A 19,559-nucleotide genomic window follows, 5' to 3' on the forward strand; every position below is an offset into this window, starting at 1 on the left:
GGCAGAGACACAGGCAGAGGGAGAAGCAGGCTCCATGCACCGGGAGCCTGATGTAGGACTCGATCCAGGGTCTCCAGGATTGTGCCCTGGGCCAAAGGCAGGCGCCAAACCGCTGCGCCACCCAGAGATCCCTTTTGTGGTGTTCTTATCTGGTTTTGGTATGAGGGTGATACTGGCCTCATAGAATGAATTTGGAAGTTTCCCTTCCTCTTATTTTTGGAATAGTTTGAAGAGAATAATCATTAACTCTTCCTTTAAATGTTTGGTAGAATTCACATGTGAAGCTATCTGGTCCTGGACTTTTCTTTGTTGGGAGTTTATTACTAATTCAATTTCATTGCTGGTAACTGGTCTATTCAAATTTTCTATTTCTTCCTGCTTTAGTCTTGATAGATTACATGTTTCCAGGAACTTATCCATTTCTTCTAAGTTGTCCAATTTGTTAGCATATACATTTTCATAATATTTTTTTCTTTTTTCTTTTTTTCTTTTTTTTTTTTTTTTAGAGAGAGAATGAACAAGTAGAGGGCAGGGGGAGAGAGAGAGAAAAAAAAAATCTTAAGCAGGCTCCATGTCCAGCATGGAGACTGACAGAGGGCTCAATCTCATAACTCTGAGATCATGACCTGAGCTGAAATCAAGAGTCAGATGCTTAACTGACTGAGCCGCCCAGGAACCCTAACCCTCAGTTTTCAAAATATTCTGTTACAATTGTTTATATTTCTGTGGTGTTATTTTTCCTTTTTAATTAGTGATTTTATTTGGGTCTCTTTTTTTTTCTTTTGATGAATCTTGCCAGAGGTTTATCAATTTTGTTTATCTTTTCAAAGAACTATCTTTTCATTTATCTGTTCTATTGTTTTTTTCATTTCTAGGTCATTTATTTCTGCTCTAATCTTTATTATTTCCTTCCTTTTGCTGAGTTTTACTTGTTCTCTTTCTAGGTCCTTTAGGTGTAGGTTCAAGATTTTTCTTGCTTCTTGAGGTAGACTTGTATTGCTATAAACTTCCCCCTTAGAACCACTTTTGCTGCATCCCAAAGATTTTGGACCATTTTCTTTTATACCTTTTCATTTGTTGCCATGTAATTTTTTATTTCTTTGATTTCTTGGTTGACTCATTCATTGTTTAGTAGCATGTTATTTAACCTCCATGCATTTGTGCTCTTTCTAGGTTTTTTTTTCTTGTGCTTGATTTCTAGTTTCATAGCATTGTGGTCAGAAAAGATGCATGGTAGGACTTGGATTTTTTTTTTTTTTTGAGACTTTTTCTGTGGCCTAAGATGTGATCTACTCTGGAGAATGTTCCATGTGCACTTGAAAAGAATAAGTATTCTACTGTTGTAGGATGGAATGTTCTGAATGTCTGTTAAATCCATCTGGTCCAGTGTGTCATCCAAAGCCATTGTTTCCTTGTTGATTTTCTGTTGGGACCATCTGTCCACCAATGTAAAATGTTAAAGACCCCTACTATATTACTATTGATGAGTCCCTTTATATTTGTTATCAACTGTTTCATATATTTGGGTGCTCCCATGTTGGGTACATAAATATTTAAAATTGTCACATTTTTAAGATTTTATTTTTTAAGTGACCTCTATATGAAATGTGGGGCTGGAATTTACAACCTTGAGATCAAGACTTACATGCTTCACTGACTTTAACCAGCCAGGTGCCCCTACTATTGTTATATCTTCTTATCAGATTGTCCCCTTTATTATGATACAGTGTCTTTCCTTGTCTCTTCTTACAGTCCTTAATATTTATATATTGCCATTTTGTTACTGGTTTTGTGGTTGTTTCTATAGATTTTCTCTGATTTTTTTTTTCTCTTGCTCTCTTTCATGGTTTGTTGGCTTTCCTTAGTGATTTACTTGGATTCCTTTCTCTTTATTCTTGCATATCTATTATTGGTATTTGATGTGTGGTTACCATTAAGTTTGCATATACATCTTTTGCATATAGCAGAGTATATTAAGTTGATAGTTACTTAAGCTTAAATCCATTCTTTTCTCCTCTCTCTGCCATGTTTTAGGTATATGGGATTTTATTTTACATCCTTTTATGAATTCCCTTGACTAATTTTTACAGAAATATTTATTTTTACCACTTTTGTGTTTTTACTTTTCATACTTCACTTATGGTCTTCCTTTTCTACTCAAAGAGCCCCCTTTAACAGGGTTGGTTTAATGATCATGAACTCCTTTAGTTTTGGCTTGTCTGAGAAACTTTCTCTCTCCTTCTATTCTGAATGACAGTCTTGCTGGATAGAGTGTTCTTGGCTGTAGATTTTTCCCTTTCAGTAAATCCTCCCACTCAGTTCTGGCCTGCAAGATTTCTTTTTTTTTTTTTTTTAATTAATTTTTATTGGTGTTCAATTTACCAACATACAGAAAAACACCCAGTGCTCATCCCGTCAAGTGTCCACCTCAGTGCCCGTCACCCATTCCCCTCCAACACCCATCCTCCTCCCCTTCCACCACCCCTAGTTCGTTTCCCAGAGTTAGGAGTCTTTATGTTCTGTCTCCCTTCCTGATATTTCCCAACATTTCTTTTCCCTTCCTTTATATTCCCTTTCACTATTATTTATATTCCCCAAATGAATGAGAACATACACTGTTTGTCCTTCTCCGATTGACTTATTTCACTCAGCATAATACCCTCCAGTTCCATCCACGTTGAAGCAAATGGTGGGTATTTGTCGTTTCTAATTGCTGAGTAATATTCCATTGTATACATAAACCACATCTTCTTGATCCATTCATCTTTCGATGGACACCGAGGCTCCTTCCACAGTTTGGCTATTGTTGGCCTGCAAGATTTCTGCTGAAAAATCCACTGATAGCAAAACGAGAGTTCCCCTAGTATGTAACTGTCATCTTTTCTCTTGACGCTTTAAAATTTTTTTATTGGTATTTTTGCCTATTTAAATTACTATGTGTCTTGGTGTGGACCTCCTGGGGTTGAAATTTTTGGAGGGATCTCTGTGCCTCCTGGATCTGGATATCTGTTTCCTTCCTCAGATTAGGGAAGTTTTGGATATTATTTCTTCAAATAAATTTTTTTTAAGATTTTATTTATTCATGAGAGACAGAGAGAGGCAGAGACACAGGCAGAGTGAGAAACAGGCCCCCTGCAAGGAGCCCGACATGGGACTCAATCCTGGATCCCGGGATCACGCCCTGAGCCAAAGGCAGACACTCAACCGCTGAGCCACCCAGGGATCCCTATTTCTGCAAATAAATTTTCTGCATCATTGTCTCTCTTCTTCTCCTTCTGAGATCCCTATAATGCAAGTGTTATTATGCTTGATGGAATCACTACGTTCCCTAAGACTGTTCTTGATTTACATAATTTTCTTTCCTTTGCTCAGCTTGGTGACTTTCCATTACTCTGTCTTCCAAGTCATTAATTCATTCCTCAGTTTCATCTAGCCTGCTATTTATTCCATCAACTATATTTTTAATTTATTGTGTTCTTGATCTCTGATCGATTCCTTATCTCTGTGTTAGGGTTTCACTGATGTCCTCCACTCAAGTCCAGTGAATATCTTTATGATCATTAATTTAAATTCTCTATCAGAATTTCATGTTGGTCTCTCACTGTGGTTTGGTCCTGTTCTTTCATTTGAGAATTCTGTCTCATTTTGCCTGTTTCTCTGTGCTAGGAAAGTTAGCTACTTCTCTTGCTCTTAATAATAGCCTTATGAAGAAGAGGTCCTGTAGTACCCTGCAGGGCATGTCCCATTCCCCAGGGCCTGGCAAAGGGAATGTCTCATAGGTGTGTTGGTGTCCTCTGCTGTTGAGTCCTGACCTCTTTTTCCTTCAGTCCAGTGTCTGCAGAGGCTTTGTCTATCATGGGCAGTATTTGGTCCCCAGCAGGAGTGGGGCACATTTTAACAAGGTGTGTGGTGGCCTGCTTGCCCGCACTGCAGCTGGAACTGATGTCCACACAATGCCTGGTGGGAGATGTGGTGTTGGCAGGATTGGCTCTGGTCTTCCTGGGGAGGGGCCCACAGTGCTGAGCCTAAGACAAGGATGACTGAAAAGGGAGGATCCAAGAAAGCTCAGGGTGGTGTGTCTTGGTGTAAACAAGTTAGGTAAGCAAGTGTTAGAGCCAGGCTGGTTCCCGCAGGTAGCCATTGTTTATGCTGGGGGGTGGAGGAGGGAAATGGGACCTGCCAGGTCCTTGTTCCCGGAGGGGTTGCCCCATGATTTTTGTCTCTCCAAGCCACACTCTGAAATGAGCAAATCACTCCCTCCTGCCTTCCCTAAATGTTTTTTAAACTGCTGGTTCTAGCTGTATGTTTAGGCTGTTGTGTGCTGTATCTTTAAGGGTAGGGACTCTCCCAGAGCCGATGCCTTGATTTTTGAAGTTCCAGGCTTTAGGTCCCACTGGTTTTAAGAATTCACAAATTCAGCTCCTCTCACTTTCAAAGGCAAGTATCATGAGGATTCATCCTGCAGTTTGTGGGCTCCCCAGTGTGAAAGTCTGTTTTTCACTTTTCTTTGTGCCACTGGCTCCCTCCACACTGCAGACAGCCCCAGTCCACTTCACTTCCACACTGGGTCTTTGCCCTTTCTACCTTTTTTGATGTGGCCTCTTCTTCACCATTTATTTGTAGAATTTGTTCTGCCAGTCTTCAGGTTGTTTTATAGGTTATCTATGCAGACATGAGAGTTATCTAGTTGTATCTGTGGGGCAAGGTGTGCTTAGGGTCTTCCTACTCTGCCATCTTCCCGGCCAACCCTCTATTTGACAATCTTTTAAACTTCAAATCTCTCCATCCATCTCAATGAGAACCACAAACTCCAGAACATAGTAAAAGAATAAAGGAGTATAAAAGCCTTAAGCCGACTGAACTTTCAGAAGGTAATGTGCTACAAAATCCAAGAGGGTTTCATGATTGTAATTCAAGCTAACATGCACCCTTCCTAAAGTAGTAAATCTAAGTATCTTAGCCAGAGAACCTATATGATGGCCACATCAAGATGGTGGCAGGGCTGAGTGTCAGGGGTGCACACCAGCATACCTGGGAGTAGGGAAAACAGGAGGGATCCTAGCAAGTACATTTCCTTTTTCCCAAGTATGCCTGGGGAGTATCTTTTTCCCCAGAGTCCAACTCTCTCCTGGAACTTTCTCTCCTCTCCCAATTATTTAGGAAGAAGTGGTCCATAGCAAACATAACCAATCACAACACGTGGACATACATTGTCATGACAGAACAGCACCAAATCCTGACAGAGACTGTTATCACTTCATGGTTTTCAATCACCAGAGAAGTCATGGTTCTTATTAAACATTTCTAATGGTTTCCAATTATCTGAGGCTTTTCACAGGACAAACAATCCTTCGTGGGCTGCTGATGGAGTGTTTGCCTTCTTCTCCCAAAGGACCAAGTTTGAGTTCAATTCCAGAAGACAGAAGTCCCTCCAGCATTCCCTGATTAGAAAGTGAGCCCCTAGGGGCAGGGCCTCTACTCCATATATCCTTGCGTGGTGTCTTTGGAAAACAGTGGGGTTTTATTCAGTGGAGGAAAGAGGTTTCATATGAGGCTCCTGGCCACCTGGCTTCAGACTGCCTTTTCAGATTCATTTTCCAGCACTTACTCTCAGACTCTACTTGCCAGTTATGCTGAACTTCTTACTATTCTGCGAACTGCTCTTTCTAACTTCCAAAAACATTAGAAGTAGAAAGCCCTGCAGAAAGACTATGAGCTTTAGACTCTCCCAAACAGGTCCAAACCCTAGTTCTGACCCTTCCTCTGGCAGGTTACTGAACCCTTCAAAGCCTCAGTCTCTATTCATAAAGACAGAGGAAAATGAGACCTACACTGCAGGACTTCTGAGGTGATTAAATGAGGTGTTTACCTGAAAGCACCTAACGGTGCCTAGATCTGGAGAAGGGGCCAATAAATGTGAAGTCTCTCAGGATATCCTTCCTCACTTCTCTGTGGAGTGCACTGCTCCTTATCTTTCAGATCCAGCTCATGTACCTCACAGGGGAAGCCTTCCCTAATTGCCAAGGCACAGGTCAGTAGCTTGCCCTTCCCACAGGCTCCCATGCCACTGACCACACCATATTCTAATGATCTATTTGCACATCTGTCTCACCCACTAATCTGTGAACTCTGTATCTCTCGGGACCACATCTTAATCACCTATGTAATGCCAGCCCTAGCACTAAGCCTGGCACAGAACTGATACCCAACAACTGTTAGGTGAGTGAATAAATGAAAGAACAAATAAATGCTCAACAGCCACCCCAGTCCAAGTCAGGCAAGAGATAAGAATGATCCTGCCACTTCTAGGGTTAAGTAAATCATAAATGTCACAAAGGCACTGACTTCTCCTGATGAGGTAGGACATCTCACACTTGGCAGAACAGGAACAAACATGATGATATCTGGCACTATCATCTTATTGAAAGAGACCACAAACCCTCATAGCATAACAACTCTCAATTTCTCTTCAGGAGGTTATTTATTTACTTATTTTCAGTGTTCAGCTGAAAGGCATTCTGTAGGTGCCCCTGTGCAACTGTGGATCTACTCCTGCCTACATGACTGTCTGCAAGCCCTGATCATGCTAAGCTTTCAGTATACGAGGGACAAATGCTGGGTGAGTCAGGCTCACTGAAACACATGGCTCCTGGAAGAGCTAGGAGCCATCATAGTACAGAATTAGGATTGGGTTTCATGCTTTTTAAATGGCAAAAGAATAAGAAATTATGCAATTTCATTAAGTGCCATTTATGTCTTTTCTAACATGATAATCCCTGCTAGGTTTAATTAATCAATTTCTTTTTCTATCTTAGTCATTTGGAATATTTCATAGATGAATACATATGTGTGACATTAAAACCCAAGGTTTATAAAGATGTAGGATTAAAAAAAAAAGAATCCCATCATCTAGATGGTGCTATTAAAATCTCCACCAGTTTGGAGTTGATGTCTCATTTTTCATCAACTCTAATCAGACCAATAAAAATGGCATTTGATTCTCTAATTCTTACACTATTTAGTTGAAATGAGAAAAGATGTTTCTTGAGATCACCATTTTCATCACTTACCATCCTCTGCACATATGCACAACGTGATTAGGAAAGAGCTAAGGATAGAGAAAATGCCCAATAAACACTCACGGGCTGGTGGGCATAAGTGAAGGTAGAAGAAGAGCACTTGACCCAGATAGGACACTGTCCTGCTGGCCCTCCAGGCAGAACATGCCAGTCATGCCCCTCATTCCTTTGGCTAATACATACAAAGCATGTGTTTTATATTGACCTTGGGCTTGTCACTGAACATGCATCATCTCATTTAATACTTACAATTTCACCATCACGTACAAAGAATTTAGTCAATTGTAAAAGACAGCCATCTTATCTCCTCCGCATGCTAAAGGCCATATCTATTCATTTGTTTATTCATTAATTCCTTAATCCCCTATCATGTACCAGCCATATGCTCAGAATTGTACATTAAAAAAATTCATTATTTTAGACAGTCCTAAGTGCCTGTCTCAATTCCTGTGTTGCAGAGAGTGTGTGAGCACTTCCAGGAGAAAGTCAGAAGAGCAGTGACACCCTTCAGGCTAGCCTCAACACTTTTCCTTTAGCTTATCCTCTTTTCCCCTTTTTATGCACACAACATACCCTGGCTTCCAGCTATTCATCATGATTAGGCAAAGGCCTACCTGGTTGATGTTATCTGGTCAACTGGATAAAAACCAGCAGAGAGGCTGACTGGCTGGCCCATTTCCCAGCCTTTTTTTTTTTTTTTTAACCCCTCAGTATATCCTGGGATGAGATGGTAAGACTATGTGATTTGAAAACACTCTAGGGCCAGAGAAATTAGGAGATTGGCCCAGAGTCAAACAGCTAGGACCAGAGCCATTCAGACTCCTAGTCAATGCCGTTTCTACCACTCTACCCTACCTGAGAGAGCCAAACATGATTTTTATGTCTAATATGGTTATCACAGTTCACTCTACAAAGGAATTCAACCTTTGATAGAGAATCTGAAAAACCAACACATGTGAAAATGAAGGAAACTGCAAATGCTTCCTTATAGTGGAAAATGAGAGGAAACATGTGTCCCTTGTGTCATAGACACATCATAAATCCCCACAATCTGCTGAGAGGCAGCACAGCATGTGGGAAGCACAGACTTTGCAGTTCGCTGAGCAACTCTTCAATCTTGCAGGGAGCTTAACCTCTTCTACCTCACTTCCTCATTGTTAAGCAGGTTCAGCTATGTGAATGAAAAGGGAAAATACATGTGAAGCCCCATATATAATATAGTTCCTTGAGAAATGTTGGTTCCATTCCTCTTTGCTTTGACAGAAAACACCCAGAGGTCCTGGAAAGCAGTTCTTCAAAGCCAACTGCCTTCACTTAAAACAAAACAAAACAAAACCCAGGTCTTAGGGGAGCAGCTAAGAATCATAAGTTGCGGTTGCGGTTGAAATGATATCTATGGCAAGAATGCCCATCACGTAGATGTGGTTATATGTGCACGGGGGTGGGAGGTGTGGTGCTGGTGGTGCACAGACACACATGGGCAATGACTTCCTGCTGACAGTATGACGCAAAGCACAGGAAATACCACCTTTAGAGTGTCTCATTTTCAAACCATAAAAGACTAAAATTATATATATGTATGCAGAATGGTGTTTCTTAAAAAGAAAAAGGAGTAGGGAGATTAGAAGAATCCATCCCGATGTCTGCTTCACCGCTGATCTGTGATATGTCTGTAGCTGGTAGTTAGGGAAGCAAGCTGAATATGCATGTGTTGTAATGACCGGGCCCAGTACTTGTGGCAGCAGGCAGAGAAGTAGCACAAAACACAGCTATAAGGGCAACAGTGACCTAGGACGGTTATCTTCTAGCTGCCTCCTGAGACGCCACAGTGGCTATTCCCTGGGTTCAGGTCCATGTTCTACCCTGAACAGGTAGAGTGATTTGGGAACTGAACATTTGCTTCCCCTGTATGACACTCATCTTTCTTCTTTCATGAAATCAGATTGGAGGTAACATATAGATTAAATCATTTCCAAAATGTCTCAAATGAACTTGGATGTGAACAATTTGAAGCCCTGGATATATTAGGAAAGGCAAACAGATTTCAGACTGAATGTGAAATCTCACCTACAGCCGTGCTGAAAAGGATTCGGAGGCAGCATCTGGTCTTAGTGGGCAACAGTGCTCTAGGGCATTAGTGATAACCTCTCATAGCTGTAGGAGGGTTATACTCCAAAGTCCATAATAAATTAGCATTTGAAAGATTGGTCTGATTTATAGTGGCAGATATGCCTTTCTAATGATGTTTGCTTACGCTAATATTAGAATCACATAATTTATGTTTCTAAAGCCACATACCAACCAGGAGGACTAGGAAATTGTAAAATCATGTTAGGGAAACAAAGTTGAGATTTTAAATTTGCAATTGATAATGCATTAAAAGGATAAAGGTCAATTTCTTTGAGGGCTAGGACCATGTTTTAATTACCATAGAATTCTCTTCATATCATTGTCTAGAGAAGTTCCCTATGTTCAATGAAATTTCACTGCATTAAATAATTGAGGGTTTTGGGATGCCCGGGTGGCTCAGCAGTTGAGTGCCTGCCTTTGGCTCGGGTCGTGATCCCAGGATCCGGGATAGAGTCCCACATCGGGTTCCCTGCAAGGAGCCTGCTTCTCCCTCTGCCTATGTCTCTGCCTCTCTCTCTCTCTCAGTCTGTGTCTCTCATGAATAGATAAATCTTAAAAAAAAATAATTGAGAGTTTTAAGAGTAATTTCCTCCTAAGGAGTCAGACTACCAAGCATAGAATTCTGTCCTTTTTTTTAGAGGCAAAGGTGGAGAGGGGAATAAGGGAATTAAAATGTATCCATCACCTCTTACGTGCTAAGAAGATTAGGAATTATCTTAATTAATCCTGACTCTAATCCTTTGAGTTTGGTATTATGGGCATTTTCAGTCTCTGGGTTAAGGCTTGGAGAGGTTAAGTAACTTGTCCAATGTCCAAGTAACTTGATTAGTGGTGAGAAGAGGATTCAAACTCATTTCAGTTTTGACTCCACAGTTAAGTAGGGGACTTCTTCCCTATTCTTCTGAAGGAATAATACCAATGATTTTGACTCCAATTGAACATGAATGCTTTGTGAATGTACTGTAATTCACTTTAAGCACTACTTATTATGGCTACTAATAATAACTCGTAAATAGACAGTGCTTCACAAATTAACAAATGATTAACAAATGGCAGCCCTGGACAAATTACAAGGGGCAAAAATACCACCATGAGGTACAGGGAATAGCACTGGACCAAGAGCTTTTCTTACTATGGCCCTGGCAGAGATTACCTCTGTGGCCCTGGGCTACTTATTTCCCCCTCTCTGGGCTTTATCAGTAAAGTGAATGATCCGGACAAAAAAAATCTTTCTGGAGCTGTCAGGCTATATGGAAAGCAGATGGAAGAGTCAAAGACAAACAGCTGGAAGATGGCAAAGAGGCTGAAAGCAAAAGCCCATGGAATAGCATCTTTAGAGATCAGAGATCTAGTTCCACCACCCAGGAGCAGAACAGCCTCAGACCCACACTCACAACTCACTTCAGTCCTAAATCAAAGAGGGGGTCAGAGCACAATTCTCTTTATATGAAGCAGGCCAGGCCATGGGCTGGGCATCTTTCAGTGTACACAGGTTATGGGCCTCATGCTCATCTGTCACCTGCACCCACCCACCCACCTACCGTACACCATCACTTCTCCCCAAGTCCTAGACCTATCTGTGGTCAACATCAGGTCCTTAATGCCTGACTAAAAACTCTCCAGAACGATGGTAGAACACAGGGCTTGACTCACACTTGATTTTCCGCCATCCCAAGACTTCCTGCTATCAGTTTGTAGAAGCAAAAGCTGCTAGGGCACCCTGAGAAACAGTAAACAGAAGGGGAGTCTGCAAACCCACCACTACTAAGGGACTCACTGCATTATTGCCGTGGCTACAGACGGGCTGGTACCAGAGGCTATATGCTCACACCCCTTATACTAAGCACAGTTCCAGTCAGAACTTTGCATTTTTGAGGATTTTTCCATCAGCCACTGCAGATGCTCGTGAAACACCTCCACTCCACTCACACAGAAACACACAATGGTGAACACTCAGCAGCCTGCAGTCCCAGGGGCCAAGGACATTTACAGAAAAGGGAGGACAAATCCCTCTTCCTAACCTGGCTGGATAGAGGATGTAGAATCGCAAACCACACATAACACCTGATAAATGGAGAAATAGAAGATAGTCAGCCATCTGGTATTCACAATTCCCATGTCCTGACACAGGAAGAGATATCCAGGGCCATCTTTGCTCCACTGCTTTCTTTCCAAATCTCCCCATCTTATCTTCTGAGAGAAGAAAGGATTCCCAATATGCTTTAAGAATCAACTAGTATTTTTTTCTGTATTGCCCTCACTCCTTATTTTTAAAATGGGTGTCACAGTCCTGCCTCGCCAAATCTCAGGGTTGTTGTCAGGAAATGTTGGATAACATTCACCAAAGGGCTTTATAAAGTGTAAATGGGTAAAGGATCAATGCTACCAAAAGGCTCTGAGGGAGGACTGGGGTAAATTTCCTGGGTTCCTAGATAAAATGCTCAACCCCCCCCCACCCCCCAGTTGCTGAGAATGAAGAACATTCCACCCCAAGTGCACAGAGCACTACAGGTGACTTGTAGGGAGGCATGTGACAAGTAAAGAGTCCCATTCTCAAGCTCTCCTGTACCTGTCACCATCACAGCTCAATGTCATACCTCATTTCAAGACGGCCACCCCCTTCCCCATGGCCAGGCACTAGGACTGCCTCTCTGCTATCTTTTTTCTCAGAAAAAGGAGGTGGAGTTAGTGCATGAGTACCTGAAGACCAGAATCTCACTCTCCATCCTGACATCTATGGGTAGTAGGAGCTTGAGCAAGTCACCACCTACCCTGTCTCAGAGTCAATTTCCTCACACATCAACTAGGCATAATTATATCCCACCCTTAGCCCCTATCAACTGCTCAAGAGTGTTTGAGCTCAGAAAAATGCCCTTTGCAATCTGTTAATCACTGCCATTTGTGAATCATTTGTAAGTTTAAGCACTGTCTCTGTGAGCTATTATTAGTAGCCATAACCAGATGCTCTGGAATGCTTGGAGTGAATTTCAGCATATTCACAAAGCATACATGTTCAATTGGGGTCAAAATATGGGAAATGGTGCAAATAAATCCATTATTCATGATTCTGTGTCCTAGGAAACAAGAACATGGCTTATGCTCCTTCCAGATAACTCCTAGGTGAGGATTATGCAGTTAATACTTTACAATCAAGAAGCCTTTCACTGCCTTCAAAGCCCAAGATGACACAGGTAATAGATAGCTGGGTCTGGGCTCAAGTCCACTTCTTTGGCATCCTGCTATTATGCTCCTTCTACCTACCCTGCGGGTGAGTGGCAAGTGGTAGGAATGTTGACATGGACCATGTTGCTTCCTCTCAGCAAGAACAATGTGTCAACGTTGTCACTCCTTGTGAGACAGAAATGAAAAAATGGCTCAGTCAGAGCCAATTTCAATCGCTGCTGAAACCAATTCAAACATTTCTGAAGTATGCAGAAATGTGAGCTACTTCTCAATTTATTATTTTTTTAAATCTTAGGAATTAAAAAATATTCCAATTTAGTTCATGATTCATTTTTTATTTTTATTTTTTTAAAGATTTATTTATTTATTTATTTATTCAGAGAGAGTGAAAGAGAGGCAGAGACACAGGCAGAGAGAGAAGCACGCTCCATGCAGGGAGCCCGATCCCGGGTCTCCAGGATCACACCCCGGGCTGCAGGCAGCACTAAACTGCTGCGCCACCGGGGCTACCCCATGATTCATTTTTTAAAAGTCAATATAAATATGCATACATCCAAATATATGTATGTATGTGTTAGTATATACTTCATTTTTAATTCAGTATTTAACAAATTAAAGGGGTTTAGTTTATCAAGACTATTTTTGGTGGAGTCCTAAGAGATAAATTAAGAGACACTGGGAAGGAAAAAAAAATCCCATCCATGAAGTAACCTAAAGCCTGTTAAGTCCAAGATCCATATCAGAGTTATCCCTTATGGTTCAGAAAAAAATGTGCCCCATCTTCTTATAGACTGTCCCCCTTCCCCGATGCCCAGGGACCTCCTGGCTCCTTACCTGACTCTCTCCTCTTCAGCTCTCTTCAGGGCAGCATCCCGCTGCAGAACCTTCATGATGGCTTCTTGCTCCTCTTCTGTCAGGAAGCTCAAGTCAATCATTTTGGAAATCATACACAAAAATAATAGCAACAAATCTGGCTTAAAATTCTCAAAGTGAAACTAGGACTGTAGCTTGAATGATTTAGAGATGTAAAACTTAAGTGAAATAATATCTTGCTCAGTTCTGCAGCAAAAGTCTGAGGTTGGCTCAGCAAAAGTTTAAGGTGGCTGATGGCAAAATCCTCAACGCCCTTTCCAGAAAGGTAAATGGTGATCTGTGGTACAATGTGGAGAAGAGGCTCTCAGAAGGATGCTGCATTCCTTGCCAGACAGGTCACTTGTTCCCACAGTGGCATTCCGACTCCCACTCCCACTCTGGACCAGTCTTAGACAAGGTTTATTCTCCTTGTGTCCAGGTCACCATCTCAAGGAGAGGCAGCAGCACCTGAGCATCTCGCGATACCTGGGGAATCACAAGATAGTAAACACCAGACAGTGTGAGGAAATTCCTATAAGCATTGCTCATTATTACAAGATTTAAAACGTGCCTGGGGAAAGAGAATGACCATGTGAGATGGTCTCTGAGATCAGGGAAACCAGTTCTGCCAGCTTCCTGAGCAAATGGGTCATGAAGCACGTTCTACTCAATTCCATACTGCCAAGATGGAAAGCACGCAAGATGCCTCTCGATGTTCGACAACCCACTGAGGAAAGGGGTGGCTCAGAAAAGGAGCTGGTGCTCTCTCTCCAAACTCACAGGATGCTAGGCTAAGTAGTCCCACTCAAGGTCAATAAGACCAGGAAGACACGTTGTCAAGTGATTATGGGTAAGAAGCTAAAAAATAAAAATTGACAAGTGCTCACGTCTCTGCGAGTAGCAGTGTTCAGGGAAACGTTATCTGGGCTCTGTAATGACAGGTAATGAGCTGGCATCAGGGAAAGGCAGTGTGCACAAGAGGCGGAACTGTTAGTCTTTATCCAGTCCCACTTCTAACCTTTGCTGGGTCTAGAGCAACTCACCACGCTTGCTCCCTTCACGTCTGAGGACAAAGAACACTTACTTGTGTGTATATAAACCGGGGAAAGGAAGAGGCATAATTTCAACCTCCTCCATCCAAAGTGAGAATTTTAAGTAGGACTTTGGGCAAGAATCCTATTTGCTTTGAGGCAACTCCACCCCATGTGCAATGAGAAGGTGTCACAAAGAATTTCACAGCTGTTTGGGACTTTAGAAGTCACCTACTCCAGGATTGGGGCCCTTTAACACTGTGCCACACATACAGTTGACACCAAAAACCAGGGATCTGGTAAGTTTTTTTGTTTTTTAATATTTAATTAATTAATTAATTTAAGAGAGAGAAAGAGACAGTGAGTGAGCATGCGCAGGGGAGGGGGTGGAGATGAGGGGGGGAAGCAGACTCCACGCTGAGCAGGGAGTTCAATGCGGGGCTCAATCCTAGGATCCCGAGATCATGACCTGAGCTGAAGGCAGATGGTTAACCGACAGAGCCACCCAGGTGCCCCAAAGGTGCTCAGTAAGTTTTAAAGCAGTCTCACTGAAAAATAAAACAGAGTGTGTATACTATTGAGTACTTTTTGTGAATAAATTCTTTGATTTGGCAAAACAGAACCACCGTGAAGTGCCCCTCTGCCATGTTAGCAAGTGACCCGCCACTTGGAGGCTCAGTTTTCTCTTTTGCCCTTATTTGTCAGTGGGATGTCCCTTACAGGTTGTAAAGACTAAGTGAAATAATGAATATAAAATAGCACATATCTTGCATCCTCTAGCTACTAAAATAGCTACTAAAAATATAGTCTAGCTTCCTGAGTTCACACTTTTGTCCTGTCCCTCCAAATAAGAGTATACTTTGTTATACAGTTTCCTTTTCTCTTTTGTATTATGTTTCCTTCTGATCTCCCCCATGAAGTATGGACTTCATGGACAGGTACTCTGATGACCTTTGTTTTATATTCCTGTAGCTCTCTGCATGTGGTTCACAGTGACTACTCAAATAAATATTGACACTACTTTATTCTCTCTTTTTAAAATTTGCATGCATTTGTATAGATTGGTGCCTGTCTGTTCATCTTGGAAAATATTCATCCCTCAAGATGAAAGTTACCACCTCCAAGGAAGCCTTCCCTAACTACCTCAGCTAGAGTTCAAAGTAGATTCACTTATTGCTCCTAACTCTTCACTTCCTCCCTGAAACAACTAGGCAACCATGTTGCCACAAGAGTGAGCAGAGTATTCATCCTTACCTTCCTGTTGTTGGGCTTGACCTGTGACTTTGGTCAATGGAATGTGACAAATGTGATACAAGCATGGGCCTGTGTGGTTTGGCTTGGCTTCTTATACTACTGCCATGGGCTACAAGAAGAACCTGCCCTAGGGAGCTACTGCCTTTCCAGTGTGGGTCCCAGAAAAGGAAATATAGTGTCAGACCAGACCTGAGCCACCTGAAGTAAGGCCACCCCAGCTGACCTGGAGATTATGGAAAGAAATACATATTTGTTGTGAAGCCACTGAGGTTTGTGGCTGTTCTACAATACTTCTGTAGCAGGAGTCTAACACAAAAACTTTCTTCTCCATATCTATACCACCACTATAATTATTTATCTTCCTTTAGTCATTACCATTTGACTATAAGTCTCTGAACATGAATAAGTAGGTGAGTAAATGAATGAAACTAACCCAAATATACAAGTTCACTAGGGGACAGCTATCCTTTTATGCAGAATAGCTTCTTTCATGCATACTAATTTTCTTAGATCTCAGAGGCTGGTAAGGAAATTAATTCAGGCCACATTTGGAGAACCATGTACACTGCCATATGGTTTAGTGAGAGACATTTTTTAAATTCAATGAGTGGTAGGAAGAGAACAAAGGACATAAACAACTCAAGTTGTCCAGCAGTCGTAACTGGCAGCATTGCTAAGGGAGGAAATGCTGGTTTCCACACCTTCATGAAGAACTACAAGCTAACCAGTGCTTCTGCATCAGAGCTTCTAAGGGTTAAACATTTCTTCTAAAAATTAGTGAGACAAAGGGCAATATCTTCATTTTACAGGGAAAGGAGTGAAGCTGGAATCTTTGACTACTAATTGGGTCAGACTGCAGCAGAGCCCTTGGATGGCAATCAAGACTCTTCAATACCAGGTGCTTTCCCAATTCCCAATACTCTGGATGTTATCTACCATGGGAGGTAATCGAACATTCATTCATTCATTCATTCATTCAACAAACATTTATTGAGAGCCTATTATGTGCCTGGCACTGTTCTAAGCACTGGAGATACAGTGATAAATAAGACAAAAAAAAAAAAAAAAAAAACTTCCTGTCCTTATGGAGCCTACATGACACTTAGCGGAGATATCAAACTAAATAATAATTTCAAAAAAGCCTAAATAATTAGATTATGTAACTTGCCAGAAGGTGATAATAGAGGAGAGAAGGGAAGGGGGTAGTTCGAGTTTTAAAGAGAGTTGTTAGGGTTGGTTTTGTTGGGAAAATGACATTTAAACAAAAACTTGACAGAGGTGAGGAAACAAGCTACACTGGTATCAGAGGGTCCTGAAGTAGAAGTCTGTCTGGCATGTTCAAAGAACATCAAAGAAGTCAGTGCTAGAACACCAGAGTGTGCCAGGTGGTGAATAGGACAGGGCCAGTCAGAAAGAAGTAGGTTGCATGAGGGCTATATGATTTCTGACTGTTTCTCTGAAATGGAGCACCATTAAGGAAAATCAGAAAAAAAGTAAATAATTACTGGGTACCTCCTACACTCCTGGCACTTAACATAGCTCACAGGATCCTCAAAAAGGTCTGAGGAAGTATTTTATAGTCTGTGTTTTTCAAAAAGGAGAGTAGGGCTCAGGGAGGTTTTTGTCACCATGCTTGTGTGGTAAGGCTGTTATTTGCCAGTAACTTTTTTTTTTTTTTTTAAGATTTTATTTATCTGAGAGTGAGGATGAGAGAGAAAGCAAGACAGAAAGCATAGAGAGCACAAGCAGGAAGGGGGCAGAGGAGAGGGAGAAGCAGACTCCCTGCTGAGAAGAGCTCCATCCCAGAACCACAGGATCATGACCTGAGCTGAAGCAGACCTTTAACAGACTGAGCCACCCAGGAGCCCCTTACCAGTAGCTTTATCAGATTAAGCCACCCCAATGCTGACCTCTCTAATTCTCCCCAACACAGATTCCTCAAACTGGGAAGCAGAACAAAATTCTTCTGACTTTGGGCCCTCGTTCTCTGTTTAAGCATAGAAAAACTACTGCCATAGTGGGCAGTCAGCAACAGGGGCAATTTCAATGTAAAAACAGAGAGGGATAAATTTAGGCAATGGGGATTACGGATGTGTTCCTAGAAGGAGTAGCTACCAGGGTGAGCAAAAAAAATTTCTCCTAAACTTCAGCCTCATCCTGATCATGCTGCTGAATGACTTTTCTAAAAGTCAGATCTAACTGAGCCATACTCTTAGGTTTAAAACCCTTCACAACTTCCCATTGCCCAAAGCTAAACTCCTTACTGTGGCCTGTGGGACTCACGTGAACTAGTACCAGCTTTCTTCCCCAAGTACTTTGCTGAAGGTCTGCCCCACACAACTTTTCAGTTACTTTTGTCCCCAGGTCTTTGTATATGCTATTCCTTCTTCTTGGAATACCTTCCCTGGGCTAATAGCCCTTGAATCTCAAGTTAGATGTCACGTAATGCACAGAGGCTGTCCCTAACCTCTCAAGGCTGAGTTAGGCATCCCTCTGGTGTGTTCCATTAGCACCTGACTTTCTGAGTCAGGATATTCGTCATACCATCTCAGATTCCTATCGACTCATGTTTATCCTCCATTCGTTTATGAGCAAGGCCTGGGGATCTGAGGGCTTGGTGACCCCAGCATCTGCCAGTGTGCCTTGCATCTACTAGGCACTCATATATTTAATACATTAATACAGATGGGAGAGGGCTGAGCTTCCACTTTTTCCATAAGGTGAAGCTGGCTCTAGGACTTGAAAAACCAGGTCCGTATTATTTAATGAGTTTCAGCTCCAGGTCCTTCACCTGACCGTGTGGTTTGAATAAATCACACGACTTCCCCAGGTCTCAGTTTTCTTATGTGATGGGTGTATGTACTCCAACTTTCCCTTTCTTAAAGAGATTATGGAGAAGCTCTGGTGAAAAGGCAGCAGACTGTTGAGAACAAATCAGGAGTGAGCAGTACTGAAAGCACAGCATGAAAGGGAAGCTTATAGGCTCCAAATGCAGACCACAGTTTTCCATGTGTCAGCCCTCCTATGCCACATCTACAAAAGCCAATACACTTCTCCTTGTCAAGTGTCCAAAGTTAAGCTAGAAAGGAAAACCAAGGCCCCAAACAGTGGGTGCTTGCTGGTTATCACAACTAGGAGAAGAGCTAGATTTACAGGCCTAATCCCAATCATTTTGCCTGACCAAACCCAGGTAAAAGCCTGAAGGACAACAGCATGTGTGCCCCCACTGTGCTCTGCTGCAAGGGCAGGTCACATAGCACCTCTTTCTTCCCCAGATGACTGTGGTTGTACCAAAGACTGCATACCTCAAGAAAGGGGAGGAAACCTCAAGTAAGTAGTGACTCTCACATGATGAGGTTTTCAGAAAAGAAGCAAGTTGTTCTGACAATCCTGTGACATTAAGAATGAAGGCTTGAAAGGAAAATCTGAAAAGGCAGAGCAGGAATAAATAAGGTGGAGTCACGGTGGGGTTGAGGGGAAGAGCACTGGACAGAAACAGCCCTGGATCAATTAAGGGACTCATGCATAAAACCAAATGTTTCATAAACTTCCTAGATCATAGTGGCATCAAGGGATCGATGAAATGACACACAGCTGGTTCAGGGGATGCCTAGGAATGAATGATTGCAGTGGAACAATTAGAGAACCTCTGCTCAACTCCTACCCAGCGCAAAGATCTCCCCATTACATACTAAACTGGTCTCATCAGACCCACAAGCCACCCTGCTAGGGAACCCATGCCCAAAGCCCTAATTCTCCTATAGAGCTGATCTACTTCTCAGGTTTCGTTTACACTATGATTGAACTTGCCTGCAATTTTTGCCTTTTGCCTCCAATTTGTCCCAGCCCCACTACCTCACTCTCCCTTTCAAACAGCAATTTAAAAGGAAGACAGCTTTGTTGTTCTCCCTGAGTCTCCTTCGTTGAGGGGAAGATGAACTTCCTTCCTCCCTCAGCTACTCCTCACATGATGTTTTCTAAGCTTTTTGCAATCTTGCTTATTTTTCTCTGAATTGAAAAATGAGCAGGT

General features: G+C 42.1%; 1 protein-coding gene across 1 annotated transcript in view; it reads right to left on the reverse strand.

The window, feature by feature from the left end:
• SYTL2 (synaptotagmin like 2) overlaps positions 1–19,559 on the reverse strand; it is a 151,735-nt gene that overhangs the window by 61,640 nt on the left and 70,536 nt on the right. The window contains 1 exon segment of the mRNA XM_041729973.1: positions 13,227–13,730. Within this exon segment, the coding sequence (XP_041585907.1) occupies positions 13,227–13,339 (113 nt within the window). The 5' untranslated portion in view covers positions 13,340–13,730.

Source organism: Vulpes lagopus, chromosome 15 (assembly GCF_018345385.1).
Source record: "Vulpes lagopus strain Blue_001 chromosome 15, ASM1834538v1, whole genome shotgun sequence".
Lineage (NCBI taxonomy): Eukaryota > Metazoa > Chordata > Mammalia > Carnivora > Canidae > Vulpes > Vulpes lagopus.